The 19,515-nt window shown below is 41.0% G+C and overlaps 1 protein-coding gene across 1 annotated transcript; it reads right to left on the bottom strand.

The window, feature by feature from the left end:
- Positions 1-8,011: 8,011 nt before the first annotated feature.
- On the bottom strand, positions 8,012-19,512 carry ANKRA2 (ankyrin repeat family A member 2). Its single transcript, XM_005511870.3, has 9 exons — positions 19,421-19,512; positions 18,036-18,437; positions 15,852-16,010; positions 14,417-14,482; positions 12,290-12,387; positions 12,028-12,153; positions 11,569-11,635; positions 11,397-11,477; positions 8,012-10,981 (listed from the first exon to the last, which is right to left on the bottom strand). The coding sequence occupies exons 2-9, from the start codon at positions 18,322-18,324 to the stop codon at positions 10,926-10,928; spliced, it is 942 nt and encodes a 313-aa protein (XP_005511927.1). The 5' UTR covers positions 18,325-18,437; positions 19,421-19,512; the 3' UTR covers positions 8,012-10,925.
- Positions 19,513-19,515: the final 3 nt, after the last annotated feature.

The following is a 19,515-nucleotide window of genomic DNA, read 5'->3' on the forward strand; positions in this document are numbered from 1 at the left end:
AACAGATCTTACTTTCTTTATTTGGAGACTTCTGCAGTTGTTCATTGAATTGTTAATATCTAGGCTTGTGCTAGAATCTCAGAAATTTCAGCCATGTACATCTGAGCAGTCTCCTACGTCACAACCAACATGTAACTTGTGGCAGATGTTTGCACCTGCTTGTTATCGTAGAATCATGGAATAGTTTGGGTTGGAAGAGAACTTCAAAGGTCATCTAGTCCAACACCCCTGCAATGAGCAGGGACATCTTCAACTAGATCAGGTTACTCAGAGCGTTCAGCCTGGTCTTGAATGTCTCCAGGGACAAGGTATCTACCACCTTTCTGGGCAACCTGCTCCAGTATTTTACCACCATCACTGAAGGAAATATTTTACTCATATCTATCCTGAAGCTCCCCTGCTTTAGTTTAAAACCATTATCCCTTGTCCTGTTGCAACAGGTGCTGCTAAAAAGAGTATCCTCATCTTTCTTATAGGCCCTTTGTAAGTACTGAAAGGCCACAATAAGGTCTTCCTGGAGCCTTATTTTTTCCATGCTGAGTTTAAAATGATGCAATAAGATTAAACAAGATTTGAAGGTGTTAGAATTATCTACTGAAACAGGAGGAACCCTGGGTTTAAGCCACAGCTTCAGAACTGTGGCTGGTCCTCTTGCATTCTGTTATTTCCAGCAGTTGCATCAGGCATTTGCAGAGGTTACTGAATATGGCCTGACGGTCAGATCTTCTCTCAGCAGTAGCATTTTGTGGGCTACTTTTTTACAACGAGTTCCTAATAACTATTCATCACTGACACCTTAAAGGACCCAGCTGAGATCCAAGAGGGCGTCTTGAACTCGCAACTTGTGACTGTGCAGGAGGACATAGATAATGGAAAGATGGTTGTGTGGGCCAAAATCTATGATCTATGCTAGATCTGTGACATTAGTGTTTGACATTGTCACTGGTGGCATTACAAACCTGTTGAATGTAACTGGCAGTCACAGTAAAATGGTGTTGGTAATGCATGTGGTGATTAAGATGTTCTTTACCTCTTCAGTATTGCTGCCTCTGCAGGACTAGCAGGAGTTGAAAGTGGTGATGCCTCATTAGAGCCACATATGTGAGCAATGTGGCTGTGGAACATAGTGAGCAGACCTTAGTGGGTAGGACCATTTTACAATATTTATTATGATCAGCCACGTTTTAAGGACCTCTGCATTTGTGCTGGTTTCTAACATTGTTTGGCTCACCCTCAGGTGACCTTCACAGGTCAGTCAGCTCACATTTTGTTGTTTTATCATTAGGGGGTTCATCTGCCCCCACCAGACATGAGTCTTATGTGGTGAGAGACGGCAACTGCCTCAAGGCTCTTGATCCTGTGAAGGTAGTGTGAATGCAAGTGTTTGTAGGCTTCATACTTAAACTAAGAACTAGATGAAATGAAAAAATGAACAGTTGATGTGCCTGTCAAAGGTTTTTGTCCCTGGGACAGTTGGCATGCAAAGCAGCAGGGAGGAGTTATATGGAAATTCATTTATTTGCCTTCTGGCTGTTTTGCAGCACTTAGTGTTAGGAATCAGGAGATGGTGCAGTTCTTTCTGGCTTAAGGAAGTCCTCAAACAACATGAAACCAGCATAGCCAGCTCGTGCAGCTGGGGTTTGCCTTTAGCGTATGTTGGGGGCAGCATTTGGATAAACAGTCCCCATGTACATCTGTGGCCTTTCATGCTCCAGTAATTCCCGCCCAGGGGTGGTGATGTTCAAGATTTTTTTGGTGTGTTTTTTACTGTTTGTAGAAGCTGGAGTAGCCTACATGTCTCAGGATTCACTGAGTCATCTTCTTCCACCAGCATACCAAATTCAGACATGCTTAGATGTGACCTCATGCACGTACACACTGGTGTCTAGGCTGACCTCTGTCAGCAGCTGTAGAATAGATGAATTGTCCTTATGCTTCAGAGTGTCAGTCCCCTCACATTTGTAGAATAGGCCTTCTGTTCCTGTTCTGTTTGGTCCTTGTATTTTAGCACTGTCCTACTTCATTCATACCTTGGAAATTAAGCACTATTATTTGTTTTAAAACCTGAAATTGTTTTTACTTTTGCTTATTCAGTTATGTCCCATCTCTGTAGCTCTCTAATTTCATCAGGAAATACAGTATATTTGACAGACTAACTATGTCAGCAGGCTGTAAGTTAAATTCCAAGCAGGACTTGAGCCTTCAAGAATGCACCAATGCGTTTTCTGTGAGGCTGCAGGTCTTCTTGAAACCTTTACGTTTTCTGTGAGCAGAAAAGCATAACACTTCTTAACAAAAGCCTTTTTAGAGACAATGGCCATGTTGCTATGTCTGTGATCCTAGCCTGTACTCAGGACAGACATTATACCACAAATGCAGGATAGTTAGGCAAGCTGTTTTTTGTGATGCATTTTCAGAAACAACAGCATTTTGAGTCCTTTATGTTACAACATTTAAGATAATCTAGGTGTAGTCCAAGGGCTACAAATGCAGGGTGCAGGGGTTTTTAGGGTTTAGACAGAGCTTGCCCATTTTTCAGCTGTTCTAGAAACCTGGCTAAGTGCTGGTGCATCAAGTTTGCCTTCAGATTGCACATCATCTAGTGTCCTCTAGCTGACAACAATAGAGAAGGGCTGAGTCGAGCCATTGAATGGTAAGACATGTCCTCCTGAAATACTTGCAAGTCATATATGCTAGAGTTTTTGTAAAAATTATACTGTCCTGTAAGCTGTATTTTGTATTTCTGAAACAGAAAAGCTGATGTGCTAGAAAAACCTGTGGGCTGTGAAAAAATCATGCCATGTGGCTGTATTTGCCATGTTTTGATTTCAGTGCTAAAAAAGGAGCAAAAACGTTTACGTAATGAATCAAAATAATATTCCCCACAATGCAGGTCAGTATTTTTTTTTTTTCAGAGGATTACTCAGAGGTTACTTAGGCTGCTTCTTGCAGGAAAGGACAGGCGGTACAGCACAGTCCCACAGCTGTAATCCACCTCGTTGCTGTGCCTGGTTTACACCTCCTTTTCTGTGGGGCAACCTTCCCGCTGATTTCTGCATGCATGGTTGGCTTAATCACTGCTCATCTGCTGAAGATTGACTGACATGCTTTACAGTCCTGTATGCCTGGAGAGTTGCTAGCTTAATTTGGTGACAAATCAACCTCAACAGAAAGATCTATTCAGACATCATTCCTAGGACTAACCCCTAACAATATCTTTGATCTTTAAAGTTCCAAGTGACTGGATTCCTAATTTACCCAGTTATACATTCATTGCCAGATGGAGCAGTGTACTTCCTGAAAGCGTTATGTGCTGCTCAGCAGGAGGTGCGTGCAAGCGGAACTGCTATAACAATGCTAATGATGATCATTCTAGTGATGAGCTGTGTCTGCACTCCAGTGATTTATACTGTTGTTGTAAAGGAAAATAAGTCTGGTCCACAGTGTTCAGGAAAAAGTCTGCTGGAATGTCCCTAACAATCATTTTCCCAGTGAAAAATGCAGAACAGATTTTAGTCTATCACCCCAGTATATACAGTCTTTCTCTTTTCTCCTACCACTTATGCTTTACAGTTTTATGAGAATATGGAATTGCATCTGGTTCATGCTAGGGGTTAGCTAGAGCTGTGAATGTGAACTGTTTAGGCGGAACAAGTTACCTATTATAGAATTAGGATAAATTTTCATGGTTACTCCTGGCACTTTCTGTTCCAAGTACTGTTATAAAACAGTTGTGGAAAATAAGTGGTAGGTCTGGACTTATTTTACAGCTATCTTTTCAGGCTGTGAGATAAGTAGCATCATCAGGGTTTAAAGTGAACTTCAAGATTGCTTAAAAGTTGCTGGAAGAATGTATGGCCAAGGCACAGTAAAACAGCTTCAGAAATCCAAAATTGGTGCATGCCATAAGTAGCAGTTTGTCTATGTTGTTTCTTAGCCAACTAAGAATAAGGTTCAGTAGCTGATTTCCATCTCCTTGGAGCTGAGTGATGGTATTTTTGTAGGAGTACCATTGGGATACCAACTTCTGAATTATCTGAAAAAGAGTGTCATGGAGGAAGCCTTGTGTCATGGCCTTGGGACAGAGTTTGCCTCTGGTGCCACAGTGAGGACCTGTGATCACCTCGCATGGATCCTGGGAAAGGTGGAGAGCAGAGGCCCTGTCTTCCATCCCTTGGCTCCCTCGGCTCCATGTGTGGCTTGGGGTGGTGCAGGATACAGTTTTTGTTTTGTTTTGTTTTTTTCTTCTACTAAGGGATAGCCCACAGGAGGCTAAAGAGACATGAGGCTCTGCCCTGGGAAGGTCTGGCTGGAGATTGCTGCTTTCTGTAACTGTCTCAGAAATGCAGGTGGGGAATTCAAAGTACAAGACAGACGAACAAAAGAAGGCAACAGAGTGGAACTAGTAACATCTCCAGGGAAAAACAGAACAGACTGGGAAGAGTGTTGCAAAGTGCTCATCAAATTTGCATGCAAATAGTAATGCTAACACTGTACATGATTAATTGCTCACTTGATTGAATCCTGTCTGGATGAAAATGTATAGATTTAGAGTTACGTTTCTGTCACTCGACACTGAGGGGACAAACAGGTTCTCTTAGAGATCCTTGACAGAACTATGATGGCACTAAATCATATTTATAATTTAAGCTTTATTTTCTTAACAGGAAGTTACAATTAGAATAGCACATGATTTCTACAAGCAGAATCAATGTAGTACAAGCTGTAAGTAGCATAATACAGGATTTATAATACAACTTCATTTCTGGTTTCTAGTGACCTAGACTCTCTGCAGATCAGGTTGGATCTTAACATGTGGTTTATTAATATAACAATCATAATTTAGACTCAAAAATCACGTAAAAGCATGTGAGTCCCTCCCTCAGTCCTCAGAGGAGGCAGACGGTGGTGGGGGCATCCCTGGCCACCCAGGGGTCCAGGTCTCACTGTCCAGCAGCCGTTCTGGTCCAAGTTCCCCTTTAGGACTTGTAACTGCGCAGTTTTACAGACAGTGCCCTGGGAGCTGTTACATTTCCCTGTTCTGTGGTGGGGGCACCAACACCACCAGGTTGGGCGGGTGCTGGGACCTTCAGGGCTGACAAGGGAGTAACGGGCCTGGTGCCCAGGAACCTGTGACCGGTAGGGAAGGGAAGAAGTAGCCTGTTTGGTTTGTCTGCTTCATGCACAGGGGCTTCAGGGACTGGTAGGGAGGGGAAAAGGAACAAACACGCGACCTGCTCGATCCCAGAGAATGGCTGCTTGCCTTATAAAATGGTGTTAGTTATGCCCACCATGTTACCAAGGGTTGGGAGTGGGGGGTACCTGGTCCCAGTTCCTTTAAGAATTCCTTTACATAGTATCTTATTTTAATCAAATATTAACAATCTATGTATGGTTATTCTTCACTGTCTTTGTTGGTCCAGTTTCTCAGCCATTTCCTGTGAGAAAGAACTTTGAGCAATTATAAAGTGGATTTCTTTTCTCCTTGATAGTATTATTTTACAACTATATTATTGCCCTCTATGAACAGAGCTGCTTGCTTTTTTAGCTTTCTTTTGCCTCTCTGCCAGACAGATAAAGCCCGTCTGTCTTGCTCTGTAAGGTTTCTGAGCTGTCATAGCCAGCAGTAGCTGTAAGTGAATGTAAATTCTGGCAAATGTGATACTCACTGCACTGAAGACTAGAGTTTGTTTGTTGTGTGCTCACTGTGTTAAATAAACCCCAATACCCTGTGAAGTCAAAGGCGAATGGATGAGACAAAGACTTTGTGCAGCTCTGAACTGTTTGGCTGTTATTACTACCTGAAACTGTGCTAGGCAGTCTGCTTTGTGAGGCAGAGTTCATGACATCTGTGATTACACGCTGCACACTGAATTTGGCAAAAATAGCTAATCAGGAAAAGCAACTTGTTTGTTAACAGCCTGAAATACAGTACACTGTCATTCTAGTTCAAATGTAAAATATTTTATTAACATTCCCATAAGAAATTACATTGTTAAGAGCTCTTGGTGAAAGGTATGGGGAGAATCAGGTTGGAGTTAAGATTTTGACTGCAGAATTTCCGAACTCCTTTGGTCTTGTGGCATGCCATGGCAAGGAAACACTGCTGCCTTCAGATCCATACGTGTGGTTTGAAGGTAACCTCTAGTGTCTTGTCCATGCCATGTAAGGCTACAGAAATGGTTCACCAAAACAAAATCAGTAGGCTGATGTTTCAAAATGCTCATCAATGCTGAATCAGGGCTTGGAAGTTTTTACCGTTATAAACAAAGAAAACTGAATACTGAGAAGTATTTACAGCAAGAGAAACAAAAATTCATCATTGTGTCTCAAGAAACACAAAGTATGTGAAGCATGCTGTTAATATTGCATAACCAACCGTTGTCTCTACTTTCTTGACAGTAATTTTTTGCAGTGAGTGAAGCTTTGTCTTTTCATAGATTTTTTTTTTTTCAATCTCCATTTGCTAACTGTAAGTTTTCCTCAGGGTGTCTGCACCATAGCTTAAGAAATACTGCTGGCTGTTCCCTGCAGGGCCATTGCAAGAGCGACAGAAAGCTTCAATTCCATGTTTGCTGACTTAGCAGCATAATGTTATGCTATAGAAGGGGTTCTTAATGCAGGAAACTGTTTCTGAAGATGACCATCTTCACCTTTGTACTCACTTTTGTGGGATGTGTGGTGATAACTGACTGACAATTGCTTGAAATTCTACAGCAAAAGATGGAAGAAATTTTACATTTTGCTGTCTTAATATACATTCCTCTATTTTTCACAGAATCACAGAATGGTTGGGGTTGGAAGGGACCTCTGGAGATCATCTAGTTCAACCCACCTGCTAAAGCAGGTTCACCAGAGCAGATCGCACAGATCGTGTCTGGCAGTGTTTTGAATGTCTCCCGAGGAGGAGACTCCACAACCTCTCTGGGCAGCCTGTTCCAGGGCTCTGGCACCATCAAAGTAAAGAAGTTTCTCCTGATGTTTAGATGGAACCTCCTGTGCTTCAGTCTGTGCCCATTGCCCCTCATGCTATCATTGGGCACCACTGAAAGGAGCCTGGTCCCATCCTCTTGACACCCACCCTGGAGATATTTATAAGCATTGATAAGTTCCCCTCTCAGCCTTCTCTTCTCCAGACACCGCTCTCTCAGCCTCTCCACTTAAGAAAGATGCTCCGGCCCTCTAATCATCTTTTTAACTCTCCGCCGGACTACCTCCAGTAGTTCCTTGTCCTTGTTAAACTGGGAAGCCCAAAACTGGATGCAGCACTCCAGATGTGGCCTCACCAGGAGAGAGCAGAGTGGGAGGAGAACCTCCCCCAACCTGCTGGTCACAGTCTTCCTAATGCACCCCAGCTACCACTGGCCTTCTTGGCCACAGGGGCACATTGATGACTCATGGTCAACCTGTCGTCCACCAGAACTCCCAGGTCCTTCTCTGCGGTGCTGCTTTCCAGCAAGTCCACCCCTAATCTGTACTGGTGCCTGTGGTTATTCCTCTGAGGTGTACGACCCTACACCTGCCCTTCATCGGGTTCTTCTCTGCTCAATACTCCAGCCTGTCCAGGTCTCGCTGAATGGCAGCACAGCCTTCTGGTGTGTCAGCCCTTCCTCCCAGCTTGGTATCATCAGCAAACTTGGCTGAGGGTGCACTTGGTCTCTTCATCCAGGTCACTGATGAACAGGTTGAATAAGACTGGACCCAGTACCAACCCCTGGGGAGCCCCACTAACTACAGACCTCCAACCAGACTCTGCACTGTTATCACAACTCTGTTGCTCTGCCATCCGAACAGTTCATGGTCCATCTCACCATGCACTCATCCAACTCCCACTTCCTGAGCTTGCCTATGAGGATGTTGTGAGACACAGTGTCAAAAGCCTTGCTGAAGGCAAGGCAGACAACATCTGCTGCTCTGCCCTCATCTACTCAGCCAGTCATACCATGATCCATTTTCTGTTGCCCCACATAATCCAAAAATGCATTTTCTAGGATACATTTCCAGGCAACAGTTAAGATTATCAGTCAGTTTATTTCCTATATATTAACTCAATGCTGATTGAAGTTCAAGACAAAATACAAAGCAGATATTGAATGTTCACAATTTAGAACAAGTACCTAACTGTAACACAAATAATACAAAAAAAAAATGGAAATTCTCTCCCTTATGTGTACTTATACAGTATGTGTATACTTCAGATGTCCTAAAAATTGATCAGAAGTGGCTCAAGTTCTGATATTTCAAGAAAATACAGTTTGCATTTTATTTGCGTTATTTTTCAACAAACACGGGAGTTCAACATTTGTTTTTACAAATGCCATTAAATCTCAGTATTTCTAATATGAAACTTTACAGTAATTGCCACTTCATTTTATTTTATTTTAAAATGACTTACAATAAGACATATTTTTCTAGATTTTGATTATGAAACAATTTTTCTCTCGCTTCCAAGGCATGTCAAATTTACTGTTTCTTCCATCTGATTTACTCAAGCACGGTACAGTAAAACTGGCATAAACCCTACCTAAAAATACAAGTGTCAAAGCCTGAGAGACAGATAATAGTCACTTAAGTGCTGCAAGGATTGCAAAAGACACCTCCAAGGTCAGTTATATTTTCTTGCTTCACCTCCCCTAAGGTTCATTCAGATTTCAGCTTTGTAAAATAAATGGATCTTCAGACTGGCTCTCACACCAACAACATTTCAGAGGCTAAATCTGATCTGATTTACACCTTTTATATACTGCAGATGTTTCAGTCTAGAGTCAGACAGAAATTTGGCCACAAATTTAGGTTTAATCCATGTAGGTTTGCATTTTTTTTCCTACATTTTCCCTTACTGTATATTCAGACACTCAGAAAAAAACAAAGTTAGCATTTTGAATTCATTATTTCTCTGGCTCTGACCCAAAGAAATTGGTTGGATTATTCCCCAGCCTTCCAGTACCTTTGATCAGGATCACAGTGCATGCACTTAGAACAGTATTGATTTCCTTTATTGTGGAATGATTTTCAAACAGAAGAATTAAACACAGTAGAGATGCTATAGAAGGAATACAGTAACTTCCCTGAGTCCACTCATGTCTTGTGATCCTTAGGTGGAGAGTAAATTGGAGACTGGGCCTACTGTCCATGGAGTGAGGAAGAAAGGTGGGGATTTGGGCTCTATACATCTCAATAGATGCCAGACCTCTACTGGATACAGTGGATAAATGCGTATGGAAACCACACAAGGGATCCATATGTACTGTCAGTGGAAAAGATTCTGAAAAGTCTCTTTCAAAAGCTTGTCTATCATTTGTGCAAAACTATCACGTCCCATTACTCCGTGTAGCTTTGATTAAATGCAGCGATCCCACAAAATCAGTTAACATTGCCTGATCTTTCAACTGATTTCAAAATCATAATTGCTGTTTTAATTAACCTGCCACACTGGGACATCCCCCCCCCCCAAACTGGGGGTCAAGGGGCTGGAGGACAGCCCCACAAAGACATCTGGGAGTTTGGTCTGGGGGTTTGGGTTGATGGCAAGTTGAACATTAGCCAACTGTGTGCCCTGGCAGCCAAGAGGGCAACGGTGCCCTGGGTGCATCAAGCACAGCATTGCCAGCCAGGCGAGGGAGGTGATCGTCCCACTCTCCACTGCGCTGGTACAGCCCCACCTCAAGTGCTCTGTGCAGGTTTGGGAGCTTCAATGTAAGAAGGCCATCAAACTTCGAGCGTGTCCAGAGAAGGGTGACAAAGATGGTGGAAGGCCTCAAGGGCAAGACTTCAGAGGAGCAGCTGAGGTCGCTTAAGTTTGTTCAGCTTGGAGAAAAGAAGGCTGAGGGCTGACCTCATTGCAGCCAACAGATTCCTTGAGGTGGGCAGTGGAGGAGAAAGTGCTGATCTCCCCTCTCTGGTGACCATCAACAGGACATGAGGAAGGGGAATGAAGCTGCATCAGGGGAAGTTCAGATTGGACATCAGGAAAAGGTTCCTGACTGAGAGGGTGGGCAGTCACTCAAACAGTCTCCCCAGGGAAGCAGTCACGGCACCAAGCCTGTCAAGAGTTCAAGGAGTGTCTGGACGATGCTCTTAGTCATGTGGTATAGTTTTAGGTAGTACTCTGAGAAGCACAGAGTTGTACTTGATGGTCCTTATGGGCCCCTTCCACATTCTCCACAATTTGGCTGAAGAAGGCTGGAATGCAGTAGGGTCTGACTTCTCTTCTGTTACAGCTGATGACTGCTTTCAGCCTTGTCAGGGAGGATATTTAGGAGCTAGGAATTCTGCACTTGCCATTAGGCTTACTTATACCAGAGAAATTTCTACCAGGGACACTCAGGCCTAGTTGTTTCAAGACTACAAAAAGAAGGCAGAAGCAAGTGGAAAGAAATCAGGTATGAATTAAACTACCATCAGAGTCCTTCAATTTATTACCATCTTATTAAAAACTGGACAAAGCTACAAGCTGACACAGTAATATTAACAAGGGATCTTCAAAACAACCACGTGTTGTGTGCGTTTTGGTATTACTAAGAGTGAAGACATCTATCTTCTGTGGTGATATACTGCAACATCTAAAGAAACTTCTTTCTGTCAATATTTATCAATGACATGACCAAGTAGAACACTTCGTACAGTGCCACTCACTGCACTCAGTGTAAACATTTAAATAGTCAAAACTGGGTTTATTTACAAAGTTTGTCATGCACAACAACTTTTAATTTTAGAATTATATAAAATACATTTAAGAAAAGGATGACATCACATAGTTCTGTGAACAACAGTAAGAGGAAGCACATTAAAAAGCTTAACTAAAACCAGCAAATATTTGAACTGAGGTAAAGTTAAAAAACAACCAACCCTTTTCACTGATTACAGGGCTAAAAAGCAGTTCAAATCTCTAGGCCAAGAACTGACACCTGCAGAAGGGCGAACCATTATTCCTTGATATTTTGAAGGAGCCTTAATAAATGAGACTCAATAACCTGTTGAACTAAAGCAGAGAAAAATATCAGGTTAATCAGTGTTCAATGTTCTTGCACATCTTTAGGGTTATACTGTTTTTTTCTGACTGGCTCATCCTGTACAACCATTTAATAACAAACAGACAGGAAAAAATTCACTCTGGAAAGAGAGTCTGCATCCCTTCAGAAAATAAAAGCCTCATATAATGCAAAAACAATACACCCAGTAAGGCAGATAATTGTTTTTGCAGGTGATGATATGTTCTCTGGCTGAGGCAGGGATGGAAACTCCTACCCATTTTGAGCCGATACATTTCCGTGTATTAGGACTGTCAGGAAGGAATCTTCTTACAGCTGCAAAAACTCTACTGGGCCATTACAGCAGCCACATAAACAAGGAGCAGTAAAAACAAAAATAAAATAATTTATATTTGCAGTACTCACCACTCCGATATCCCAAAGCTACAGCCAAATCCATGGAATTATAGCCAGCATCTGTTTCAATAGTTGGATCAGCACCACTTTCTATGTAAAACAGAAAAAGAAACTCATATTTCTGACAATGAGAATTAATAGTACATTATTACTGATAATTCAGTTTGGACAGTCTACTTACCAAGGAGAATTTTTACACATTTCACATGGTTCCCATGTACTGCATATAGCAGAGGTGTACCTCCATTCTGCAAAAGCAGGGAAAAGTCTTAGATACTTAATGATTGAGCAGTCTGCAACTCAATTCCTTACACAACAGTATACTTCTATGTACCAGTAAGAGACTTCACAAGTTTTATAAAAATGAGGTTCTGTTTTGGCTCTTCACAACTTACATCTTTTCTTGTCTACTGTTTAGACTGTAGGTTCACCCTCCTATAAGGAGTCCATGTTTGTCTCATTCTCTTTTTACCAAAAAGTCAGAACCAGTACGGCAAACTTCCCTTACCCTATGGAAGTTCTGAAACTCTCAGATATTTCAGAAGAGGTAGAACAATTTTCAAGCACAAGTCAGTGCTGTGCCCTATTTCAAACTTCGGATCAAAGTACCCTCTGACATAAACGCAAGTGAGAGTCTTACCCAGTCATACTCGTTGACATCAACTCCACAGTCCAGCAGCATTTTGACAATATCTGTGTATCCTTTACTGCAAGCCAGTGACAGGGCACTTTCTCGCCCTTTGCCCAAAATCTGAGGATCTGCACCCTGAAATAATAACAACATTTTTTTAAAGTGAAGTTTTACATAGTACTTTAAAACTTTTATGTGTATAGCACCATTGACAAACTTAGGAATGCAAATTGAACTAAAAAGTAAATAAATTTTGGGTTTTTTTCCTTACATTCTGGAGGAGAAATTCCACTACTGCTATCTGCCCGTGAGCTGCAGCCCACATCAGAGGGGTAAATCCTTCTTCATCCTTATGATTGATAACGTTTTCTGTTTAAAGAAAAATATGCAGCTTAGTAATCTCTTTCACTAATGCACTGTATAAGCAGGTGAAATACATTGATGTATCCATGGGGAATAGACTGAGGTACCAACATGTCCCAGAAGTCATTCTCATCTTAACTTTGAAAACAAAATTCTGTCTCAACGGTGGTGCAAATCTCTCTGTCCGAGAAAGAAAAAAAATCCAACTGAAGAAAGTAAAATCTCAGAGTTGGATTTTTTTTTTTTTAAGACCCATAAATCAAACTCTGATTTTACTCAGAAATGCTACAAGTTGTCTGTCATCTGGGCACTATTTTTGGAAAGTGTCTTGGTTTTGGATAAAACAGGACCAATTCTCTCTTAGCAAATTTTCCTTTCAGCTAAGTTCTTCTAAGTAACTGCATTTTTCTGAAGTTAGCTGCACATTTTTTCGACAGTGTTTACTCCAGAATTATAACACCTGCTGTTACAGTTTTACTGACCTAATGGTAGAAATTGTATGCAGAAAAGGCCCATGTTTGTCTTTTATTGCTATAGCAGCCAAGGTCGCTGGTAGACCTCTTATGTCCCGTAAGTGAGGGCTTGTACAAGGGCCGTACTTGCAAGGAAGGGAGAACAGGTGACCCAAACTGACCAAGAAGGTATTCCATGTCATCCGCGTCATGAGGGATCATAAGAGTCTTGGTCTATGGCCAGTGTCTGAAGAGGACCCTGCCTGTTCCCCTGCCTGCAATTCTCATCCTGGTCCCAGTCCATGCATCCCTGAATCCAGTTCCTGTCTACTGCAGAATCCAGTTCAGGACTTCCTAGTGTCTGCCACTTGCTGCTGCTACTCAGGAAGATTCAATATTGGTTTTGTATATTTTGCATTATTTCTATAATAATAATTATTATTACTAATAAAGCTTTTTAAACTTTTCATCTTGTAAGTCTGTCTCTCTTTTCCACCTTTTCACTTTCCTTAGTGTGTGTGTGGGTTAATAGAGAGCATCTGCCACACTTTTATTGTTGCCCTGCAATAAACTGTGGAAGAAAGAAGGGCCACTTGAAAATAAAGAGCTGTTCTGTATTACGCCGAAAAGTGGTTTTTTTTTTTTAAACAAAGCGAGACACAGAATATTGTAAATTATTAGCCTGTAAAACAATATAGATGGTATAACTCCAGTTATAACTCAGTTTTACGGAAGCAGTTAAGGTCTACTTCTAGTGCAGCTGGAAGAACAAGGCTGAGTGAAGTAGTTGAGGTGGATTTTTGTTTTTTAAATATCTGAGTACTTAAAAAATCCCATGCTTATCATAGCACCACAATGTCCCTTTTTAACTGTTACTGACACTCCAGAATAAATTTTCTTCCCATAGACACGGTTCATTACAAAGTATATACACTTGGTGACTCATCACCTCCTTTCCGGTAAATATCTGAACAGAGATGCATTGCTGACGCTGATTACTAATAATACAGTAAGAATATACTATTAAAAGTACTCAATTCAATATGTTACATAGAATTGAAATTTTGTATTTGTACTACAGACACACAAGTGCCATACTGAAGACTATCACACAGCTCAGAACGAGTAGCGCTATTATACTGCAGGTGTGAGCTATAGCTTAAACGACCAACATATAGCTCTGTATGTTGATTGATTAAATAGAATTGGAAAATCACTATTAATATAAGTGTGTTTAAAATTACCAAGACAAAAAAAAAATTGTTCTGATAGAACAAACAGATTCTCCCTTCTCTTTTCCACAATTACCTATACAGCTGGGGAGCAGGGGGAGGAAGAGATTTACCTACAACTCCTATTAATGCTAATGTTCAATTCAAAATACAAATTATAGCAACAAGTGAATAAAAGACTGATGTGAAAGAATAGTCCACACCAGCAAAGAACAGATACCTCAAACATCCTCCAGTCTGTACCACAATTGATGATTTTTAAAAAATACAGCTTTGGGGAAAAAGTCAAGCATAACAGGTTTATAAATACTCCAAAGAAAAAGAAAGGCATTTAACCTCCCTGTGTCTCACCTTGTTCAATACGTGTGGCCAGATATAACATTTCTCCCTGAGCAGCCAGCTGATGAACTGACAAAGCTGAAAGAAGGGAAGCAAAACAGCGTGTTACACACATCAATTTTCATTGTGCTCCATTTAGAGCTGGGCTTAACATGCCCACTCGCTTGAGCAGTACAGAACTTGGATCTGAGAGTGTAGACAGGTTTAACCTTATACTCTTAACTGGAATCATTATCTTAAAAACTGAAAAGTTTCCAAAGAGTTTAACAGATTTAGACAATTTTTTAACCAATGTATAAATCATACTAGAAAGTGAAGATACTTCCTACACTGACTCTTTACAAGGCAATAGGCTCTCTTTTCTGCTGCTTGGTCAGCAACTCAAGATCATATTAAGAACACTTATCAAAAGAAAATAAGCATCTTTTGACAACTTAAGGCTATGTAGTTTAAAAATAACATCTAAGAGATCACATGCCATCAAGAGACCTGTCATACTGCTCAATAAATCCCACAGATCAGACATTACAAAACTATACACAACATGACATCTACAGGTGAAGAAAAAAGACTTTTTAAAAAAATTATTTTTAATAAAAAGTACCAATCATTAAAAGCAGCATAATTCTTAAGAGATTATGAAGAAAAAATCCCTGTTCACAGAGTAAACTCTCTACAGATGCATGGTTTTGATAATTGCAACTTGGAGCAAGTTTGAAAGGTGCTCAGGATGGAATATATGATACATTATCCACATTATGTAATAACAAAATTAGCTAATGATTACACAAAATGTAAATGTTCACTGTCCTCTTCGCTACTTGAAAGGTAGATTTTTTTTTTTTCAGAAAGACTGTGTATTTTGTTCAGAGGCCCGTGTTGCAGTTTCAGATTAACTTTCTCCATGTAAGCAACTTTTTTGGTTAAAACACTGGACTTACAATTTATACAGGAAATAATTTATAGATTACGTAAATTACAGGTAATAATTTACAAAGAAAATGTTTGATAGTTAAGAATAACAAAACCCCATATGTAGTACTGCCTTCTTGACTTTCAACATCTGTGACAATCATAATATTTGCAGCAGTCTGTAGCACTTACCAATCATCTAATTTTAACAAATTTTACAGGATCCACAAGTGCTGAAAACAAGTATATGAAGCACACTAACTTAAAACTTGATCTATATTTTTTAAATCAAGAATTGGATTTTTTCTGGAAAAAATGCTTCAGTCATGGATTCAATAAAACAGATGGATTACTATTTTGCAGTTGGGACCACGTGAAATTAGACAAGACTACCTCAATGCTTTCTTCCTATATTACTGTTTCACAGAATCACAGAACATTAAAACACCAAAGAAAAAATATCAGAAAAATCTGTGAAGCATCTAACATACATTTCACAAAATAATTATCAACAGTAAGGCAGAAGGATACTTACAGTTTACAAGCAGAGGTGTTGTAGAAACTTCATTTCCCCTGTGTTTGTTAGTTAGGGTAGTTGATTGTTTTATCGGTGAGAAATGCTTAGTAGTTGATGGAGTATAAACATGTCTTACTTGAATACCAGGGGAAGGAGAAGTGTGGATGTTGCATTCAGCTACATTGAACAAAGAAAACAGACAGGATTTTAGTACTAGTAAGAGCATCAAAGCAAGCCACAGACTCCAAGTCGAACAAGAAAGCCACAGTACCAAAAGATCTTTAAAATCCATGTTAAGTAAGCTTTGTGACATATGCTTTTTTCCAGTGTGTGAGAATTGAATAAAGGGCTGTATTCATTTCTGGCATAAAACAATGCTGCTACCCAACATGTTCGGTATGGTGTAACATCACCCAGAGACCAGTTGGTATCTAAATAAGGTAAGCCTTTGTCTGGACTTTCAACACGCCTGGCATGGATTCATCAGGTGGGGTGGCTCCACTTAGCCTGTCACACCCTCACTAACACTGTCCAGTGCAGTAATGTGATGCGGCTCTGCTCAGCCATGTAGGCAGGTAACTGCTCAGCTGACCCCTCTACCCACTCTCTAACCAGCCCACTGCATGGGTGGAGACATCCTTCACTCATTTTCTTCATCAGGACATTTTCCGCTCCCGTTGGATAAAACTGTAATGACATTATGAATATCTTACGAGTATGTATCCAGCAGGAAGAGAGATATTCCACACTAATTTATACAAAATGCAACGACAGGTCACCACTTAGAATTCAGGAAGTCACTCAGTGGTGCTGTGTTCATTTGTATTAACTTTTCTAGCTTTCTATTAGAATCTAACCTAATTTAATTACAAAAAATGTGCCTTATCTTGGCTTCTAATTTTCACAAGTATGTTTTGAGAAGTATCTGAGAAACCAAGTAAGTTTTAAGAAGATAACTGATTAAATAGTGGAAAAACATATTGAAGGATTAGACTCCATTATTGGCTAAATTGATTTGACATTACTGTGAAACAATAAATGATTGGAAGCAATTAACATGCACACTGACTTCATACCATAGAGAACGTCATGATCATAAACCCAAGCACAAATTTGGTGAGAGAATCAATTAAAAGTAGAGGGTAACAGGATGGAAATGAAACTATATTTTGTTTGCCAATCAAACAGCTACAGCTGACATGACCAAATTAAGAGACCTACCAGGGATTTTTGACCTGCGGTCCCTGGATCCGCAGGACTACTTCTAAGGGGTTCACAAATGTTACCTAAGAAAAACAACCCTATCGCTGATGGGTCTAACTTTGACGTTCAGGTCTGCAGCTCCACTAGTAAGCACTTAGGGCCTGCAAATCAAAAAAAGTTTGAAAATTACAATGGCTAAACTGCAGCCAAACAATATGAACCAGAAAAATCATCAAAATCCACAATAAGCTTGTGTTTGTTATACGAAATGGGATAAATTCAACCTCTTGAAAAGATACATCACTAACAGTCTGAAATACCACAGCAAGTGCTGGAAACCACAATTTTTAAGGGGAAATAGATGGAAGTCCTAATTCTGTTCTCTGTTGATATGCTCAGCCATGAGAAAGCACAGATCAAGTCTGAAGAAGCTGCCTAGCAATGGCTGGACATTAACTGCAGAGATCCAGAATTGCAGCAACATTTACTTTCGAATAGTGTAAGCTGAACTGGCAAGCCAATCACTACAACTACAGGTTTTGTACAGCCATATTGATAAAAGTCAACTGCATGACCTCTTTTGTCTTTATACTAGTGAAAAGACAAAACATGCTGCAGAAAGCTACTGAAGTTGAAATGATCATATAGGACTTTCACTAGTGTTTTGTAAAGATACATACATTCAGCAATGTGTAGGATATCGCAGGACATGCTACACAAAAGAAGCTTGTTTTCATAAACAGCATCAGCTCTCATTAAATTAGAGACTTATTGTACACCTACTTTTTCAGTTTTAAAAAACTGTGATTTAAAAAATAATCTTTGGGGAAATTGATTTTACATCAATAATCCATTAAGCATACAGTAAAAATGTTAAGGGAACAAATGCTGGAAAACTATTACCGATCAACACACATATAAAGCAAAGACTTAAAAAAAAAAAACAGTTAAAAAGGATAAGACAGTCCACACATAAAAATTTATACCATAAAGTTCAACCTTTAAATAAGACAGATGCCACTTCAAGGTCAGAGTTAACTTGGTCTTGAATATTTTTACTGTCCTCCTCATTCAGAGATTTCACAAATCGTGAGCAGACGTTCATATCAAATCTGTTGGGCAAAATGAATTTCATTCCCATGGCGACACTCTGAGCTGGGCCTTCCTCTGTGCTGGAGTCAAGCTGATGCTCCACCTTAATGTCTGGCATGGGTGGAAGGCTGTAGCTGGTGGTACATTCTTCCACAATTAACTGGGCACCAGCATCTAAGTTTGTTGAAGATGCCATGGCCTCAGTCACGTAGAAGTTTTATGAAAAATGTTTCTTCATAGCTTCTAGCCAAGAGCAGCTCCAGCCAACAAAGCTGTATCTAGAGATGCTGATGTTTGAACTACCTGCAACTGAACACAGGCAAAACAGGTTAACAAAATTCTGGTGAAGTAATGCATAAACAATACATACAACCTGGCTTACAGAATTTGGCTTTGATAGTCAAAATCTTACCAAACTATCAGCCTCCCTCCCCTCACAAACTATTGACTAAATCTTCCACTTAGATTTTATTATATGGGTATTTAAGCCAAATTCCACAATGAAGGCAGTAGGAGCTTCATCTAAAAGACGCTTCAGAATATTAGTCTGGTTGCAACAAAAAACCCACCACAACCAACCACATTTCTATTAAGATAGGAACAAGCTATAAGAAGATGACTTAACTGCCTAAAGACATTAGACTTGAAATAAAAGTTTAAGAGACATTTATGACTATGTCTTTACATAGCCTCAGAGAAATCACAGGATGTCAGGGGTTGGAAGGGACCTCGAAAGCTCATCCAGTCCAATCCCCCTGCTGGAGCAGGAACACCCAGATGAGGTTACACAGGAAGGTGTCCAGGCGGGTTTGAATGTCTCCAGAGAAGGAGACTCCACAACCTCCCTGGGCAGCCTGTTCCAGTGTCTGTCATCCTCACTGACAAGAAGTTTCTTTTCAAATTTAAGTGGAGCCTCTTGTGTTCCAGTTTGAACCCACTACCCCTTGTCCTACTGTTGGCTGTCAGTGGTTTCTACCACGCATGTAGGAAAACAGTCGATCCGTTTTCGATCTATGACAGCAAAACATCCCACAGCACCCGGGAATTTCTGACAGCACCGCGGGAAACCCAGCGTCAGGCCGGGCTCCGCGGCAGCGCCTGGCGGGCAGCGCGGCCTGGCAGCCGCTCCTGGCGCCCTCCCCGCACCGCAGACCGCCGGAAACGGGAACAGGTCGCGGCGACACCCTTCACGGACACGGCAGAGCGTCTCCCAGCGGGAACGACCGGGAAGCGCTCCTGGAGCCGCTCCGGCAACGCGGGCCCGCGGGCCCGCTCCCGCAGCCCCGCCTCACCTCGGCGCCGCCATTTCGGCCGTTGATGTCGAGGGAGGAGTGACGTCACGCCGCCCCGGGGCAGGAGAGCATCACTCACCCTTCGCCGCGGTGTC

The sequence above is a fragment of the Columba livia genome, chromosome Z (assembly GCF_036013475.1).
Source record: "Columba livia isolate bColLiv1 breed racing homer chromosome Z, bColLiv1.pat.W.v2, whole genome shotgun sequence".
NCBI lineage: Eukaryota > Metazoa > Chordata > Aves > Columbiformes > Columbidae > Columba > Columba livia.

Excerpts from the sequence above, each read along its gene's own strand:
- ANKRA2 (XM_005511870.3), bottom strand. The coding sequence starts at position 18,324 with ATGGCATCTTCAACAAACTTAGATGCTGGTGCCCAGTTAATTGTGGAA. Across the intron at positions 12,388-14,416 it reads GGCCACACGTATTGAACAAG|AAAACGTTATCAATCATAAG; the intron begins GTGAGACACAGG and ends TTCTTTAAACAG. Across the intron at positions 12,154-12,289 it reads TGGAATTTCTCCTCCAGAAT|GGTGCAGATCCTCAGATTTT; the intron begins GTAAGGAAAAAA and ends TTATTATTTCAG.